General features: G+C 32.6%; 2 protein-coding genes across 3 annotated transcripts in view; both read right to left on the bottom strand.

Annotated features, from left to right (window-relative positions):
* The window catches only part of LOC115234419 (exosome complex component RRP46-like), an 87,776-nt gene extending 86,041 nt beyond the window's left edge, over nucleotides 1–1,735 (bottom strand). The window contains exons 1-5 of one of the 2 annotated variants that reach the window (XM_029805480.1): nucleotides 1,529–1,735; nucleotides 1,339–1,452; nucleotides 1,150–1,271; nucleotides 919–1,062; nucleotides 756–840 (exon numbers count right to left, since the gene is read on the bottom strand). In XM_029805480.1, coding sequence (XP_029661340.1) covers nucleotides 756–840; nucleotides 919–1,062; nucleotides 1,150–1,271; nucleotides 1,339–1,452; nucleotides 1,529–1,628 — 565 coding nt within the window. In that variant the 5' untranslated portion in view covers nucleotides 1,629–1,735. Of the gene's footprint in view, nucleotides 1–158; nucleotides 841–918; nucleotides 1,063–1,149; nucleotides 1,272–1,338; nucleotides 1,453–1,528 lie in introns of those variants that run through there. The other variant, XM_029805481.1, reaches the window with a different exon arrangement.
* A 377-nt stretch (nucleotides 1,736–2,112) lies between these two features.
* Nucleotides 2,113–3,277, bottom strand: LOC115234489 (exosome complex component RRP46-like). The gene is made up of 5 exons (XM_029805621.1): nucleotides 3,071–3,277; nucleotides 2,881–2,994; nucleotides 2,692–2,813; nucleotides 2,461–2,604; nucleotides 2,113–2,382 (listed from the first exon to the last, which is right to left on the bottom strand). Exons 1-5 carry the CDS (start codon nucleotides 3,168–3,170, stop codon nucleotides 2,113–2,115), a joined length of 750 nt encoding a protein of 249 aa, XP_029661481.1. The 5' UTR covers nucleotides 3,171–3,277.
* Nucleotides 3,278–4,852: the final 1,575 nt, after the last annotated feature.

Raw genomic sequence — 4,852 nt, 5'->3', positions numbered from 1 at the left:
TAATACAATTAATTATATTATAATATATCTTAAAAATTACTGTAGTCGAATATTAACTTTAATGCAAAAAATTTATTTTTGAATATATTTTTGAATACGTCAGTATCTAAAATTTGTTTGCAAAAGCTACTTACTATTAGGTGAAACTCATTATTTAAATTATTTATTAATTAGAGTTTTAATTTAAAGGTATCATAAAGAAAAGCTGCTCAAGAGGGCAGCAGAAATCAAGAGATGTGTTGCATCCTCTGTTGGCAACATGCAGAGACTAAAGTGTATATCAGTACAATCAGATGTATATCAGTAGAAGTTAAGAAATGTACTTCCTTCTTTAATTACGAATAGTAAAAATACGATAAAGAAAACATTAAACTTTATAAGTTTAAATATAACGTAACAAAAAATATACAAGAAAAAGAAGTCACATAAAATGATGTATAATATCATCTTATTTATGGTTGGTAAAGAAATAAATTTCTTCATCTTCCCAATCATATGTTGATTGTGCAGATGCCATTCTGCAATTGATACTCTATCGTAGTATCAACTGAATGATACTGAATAGAAAGCAATTATTTCTATATTAATGTTATCTCTTTTTTTAAATAAAAAAGATAAGAAAAGTAAAAAAAGGATGCTTGTGGGAATAAGATGGTATTATACTGTATTTGCATATTTTTTTGTGGTTTCCCTATAAAAATCAAATACACATTGACTAACTTGTTTACATTTATCCATAGAGGCTAAAAACTCACTTTGGAAGAATCGACCGACACTATGGCAGCATACGATATCTTTGTTAATACTGTCAAATGCATATGTAAACTCTGCCTTTGCATTCTGTAAATAAATTACTCTTATGAAAAATGGTTATTATTGAAAAGATAGTTTATTACTAATTGTCACTATTATAGATACCTTTAATTGTGTGCTATCGGGATCTATAATTACTTTTCCTGTTTCTTTTTCTATCATGCAATTTATAGCTGCAATGGTGTATTTCATAGAAAGTCCTGAATTAATTAATGCCAGACATGATGCATTAATAGCACAAGCCAGTAACTGTAAAAGTTAAATTTCTTTTTATTCACACATTACTTTTACTAGAAAGATTTGTCATTGACATAATGAAATAAAACAAGATCATACCCCGCCAAAATCTTGCATCTCTTGCAAATTAATGCATACCATGGTATTAGGATGCATTGAAACCAATATAGCAGATTCACAAGTCTCCCTTATATACGTTTCAATTAATCTGTCATCTATCTCTGTAATAATTGATAAACAACACTGAAACAGTAATTCATAAAGACTTCAATTTCCATATGAACTTACTAGCTGGGCCTTTAAGAGGTGTATATGTAACTTCTACGGAAACTTTATCGTATGCCATTTTTTGGCTCCTTACTTCCATGGGGCCGTTTACACCTGCGATAATAGCGGTATCGCCTATACATGGTGGAGAATAAAAATCAGAAAATGTTAAATTAAAAAGATTTATATAACGATGATGTTTATTACATACCTTGCATAAACATTGTGGAACCATCAGACCTCGACAGCAAATTAATCTCACAATTCATCGGTCGTAATACGCAATCAATTTCAGTATTCTCTTCAGTCATTTTGTTCAAATTATATAGATTCTCTACTAGTAAAATAATTGGCGGAACAACAACATGAACACGAGGTTAGACTCTAACCGTTCGAAAAAGACAAACTGTCGAATGCGCGTGACCAATCACGTGATCAATTTCGAACCATCGGTAAAGTAAGAAACTCATTTGGTAATAGCAGAGAGAAGCCTGAGAGCGGCCATGCCGCCGCTTTTCGTGAAACTGTTTTCTTAGCTGGTACAGTAGCGCTAACTGGATTCATTTTAAAGCCGGCGGAACTACATAGCCAGATTCACTTTTTGATGCCATGGTAAAACGATCGGTTGGTGCATCGATTTTACGTAGCCTATATCCATTCTTCGGGCCAGTTGGACCTACCTTTCGTTGCTCCTGGCCATTTTCTGTGGTAATAGCAGAGAGAAGCCTGAGAGCGGCCATGCCGCCGCTTTTCGTGAAACTGTTTTCTTAGCTGGTACAGTAGCGCTAACTGGATTCATTTTAAAGCCGGCGGAACTACATAGCCAGATTCACTTTTTGATGCCATGGTAAAACGATCGGTTGGTGCATCTATTTTACGTAGCCTATATCCATTCTTCGGGCCAGTTAGACTTACCTTTCGTTGCTCCTGGCCATTTTCTGAATCGATCTCTCTAACCAGAGATCGAAAAAGGAGATACGCACTCCTTTTATCGCCGGCGAATAGGCGCAAGATTTTTCTTGCGCTCGTAATTTTCTTGCGCTCGTAAGGAGCTGCCTTTGCATTCTGTAAATAAATTACTCTTATGAAAAATGGTTATTATTGAAAAGATAGTTTATTACTAATTGTCACTATTATAGATACCTTTAATTGTGTGCTATCGGGATCTATAATTACTTTTCCTGTTTCTTTTTCTATCATGCAATTTATAGCTGCAATGGTGTATTTCATAGAAAGTCCTGAATTAATTAATGCCAGACATGATGCATTAATAGCACAAGCCAGTAACTGTAAAAGTTAAATTTCTTTTTATTCACACATTACTTTTACTAGAAAGATTTGTCATTGACATAATGAAATAAAACAAGATCATACCCCGCCAAAATCTTGCATCTCTTGCAAATTAATGCATACCATGGTATTAGGATGCATTGAAACCAATATAGCAGATTCACAAGTCTCCCTTATATACGTTTCAATTAATCTGTCATCTATCTCTGTAATAATTGATAAACAACACTGAAACAGTAATTCATAAAGACTTCAATTTCCATATGAACTTACTAGCTGGGCCTTTAAGAGGTGTATATGTAACTTCTACGGAAACTTTATCGTATGCCATTTTTTGGCTCCTTACTTCCATGGGGCCGTTTACACCTGCGATAATAGCGGTATCGCCTATACATGGTGGAGAATAAAAATCAGAAAATGTTAAATTAAAAAGATTTATATAACGATGATGTTTATTACATACCTTGCATAAACATTGTGGAACCATCAGACCTCGACAGCAAATTAATCTCACAATTCATCGGTCGTAATACGCAATCAATTTCAGTATTCTCTTCAGTCATTTTGTTCAAATTATATAGATTCTCTACTAGTAAAATAATTGGCGGAACAACAACATGAACACGAGGTTAGACTCTAACCGTTCGAAAAAGACAAACTGTCGAATGCGCGTGACCAATCACGTGATCAATTTCGAACCATCGGTAAAGTAAGAAACTCATTTGGTAATAGCAGAGAGAAGCCTGAGAGCGGCCATGCCGCCGCTTTTCGTGAAACTGTTTTCTTAGCTGGTACAGTAGCGCTAACTGGATTCATTTTAAAGCCGGCGGAACTACATAGCCAGATTCACTTTTTGATGCCATGGTAAAACGATCGGTTGGTGCATCGATTTTACGTAGCCTATATCCATTCTTCGGGCCAGTTAGACTTACCTTTCGTTGCTCCTGGCCATTTTCTGAATCAATCTCTAACCAGAGATCGAAAAAGGAGATACGCACTCCTTTTATCGCCGGCGAATAGGCGCAAGATTTTTCTTGCGCTCGTAAGGAGATAAACTCCTTCTTTTGCCGAATAATTATTATCATCGGCAGATGAGCGTAAGCATTTTACGCTCGATGACGATCGTGTGATTTTACGATCGTTCGTTAGACATTCATTTTAATATAACTTTATTTTAACTGAGACAAAACCAAGTTATCAATCAAAATTTTGATTAAAAAATTATGATAAATTATAATAAATATATAAATTTGATTAAAATTTATATATTAATATATAATTTAAAACTAATTCTACGATATGGATGAGCTATAAGAAATTAGGATAAGATTGGCGCGCATTATAAAAATAAATTACCATCACACGTAATTAATTATAAAATAATATAATTGATAAAATTACTAACGTTCTTTATTTAATAAATCAGATAAAATTTACAAATTGGAAAAAAATATTTTCTATAAGCTTTCTTTTATAATTTAGATTTTAATTTATTTTTGCAATGGATACAATGCATATCAAAAGAAACTTATTAAAAGTTATTCAACTTGATCTATTTTAGCTCATCCATTTAAAAGTAACGGATTTATCTACAATCTACAATCTACAATCTACAATCTACAATCTACATCTACAATCTCTACAAATCCGTTACTTTAAAATTAAATAAAAGTTTGTCACTCACCGGCACTGATGCGCAACAGCGGAGTTGTTGGTCTTGAGGCTACGTTGTCTGTAACATACAAATATAAAATTCAAATTATAGCAGCGCCCAAAATATAATTAATATTTCAAAAAAATTATTATTTTACATGCCAACTTTTATATCCGATGCGTATGATAATAATTTTATAAATTCTAAAAAGACTGTTTTTTCTAATAATAAAAACATTTATTGGATTTAAAAAAGTAAAAGTCTTTCTTTCTAATTTTTTCTTGTTTAATTCATTCAAATAATGAGACCGAATTAATGCGCGTACGCGATTTTTATTAAACAGAATACAAATAATAAATACTCACCCTTGGGTTGCTCCGCCGGTGCAGGATGCCTCTCCTAGGCCTCCTCCTCCTCTCAGACTGTCAAGGTCGCTATGTTGATCTGTAACATACAAATAGAAGATTCAAATTGTAGTAGCGCTAAAAATAATTAATATTTCAAAAAATTTATTATACGCATTGAATTTTATATTCGATGCATATAATAATAACTAGATAATTAAAATAATTTTATATAAATTTTGAGAAG

Source organism: Formica exsecta, unplaced genomic scaffold (genome assembly GCF_003651465.1).
Source record: "Formica exsecta isolate Colony F162 unplaced genomic scaffold, ASM365146v1 scaffold2, whole genome shotgun sequence".
Taxonomy (NCBI): domain Eukaryota; kingdom Metazoa; phylum Arthropoda; class Insecta; order Hymenoptera; family Formicidae; genus Formica; species Formica exsecta.
The sequence above is the reverse complement of the archived record's forward strand: the minus strand, read 5'-3'. Positions and strand labels throughout refer to the sequence as shown.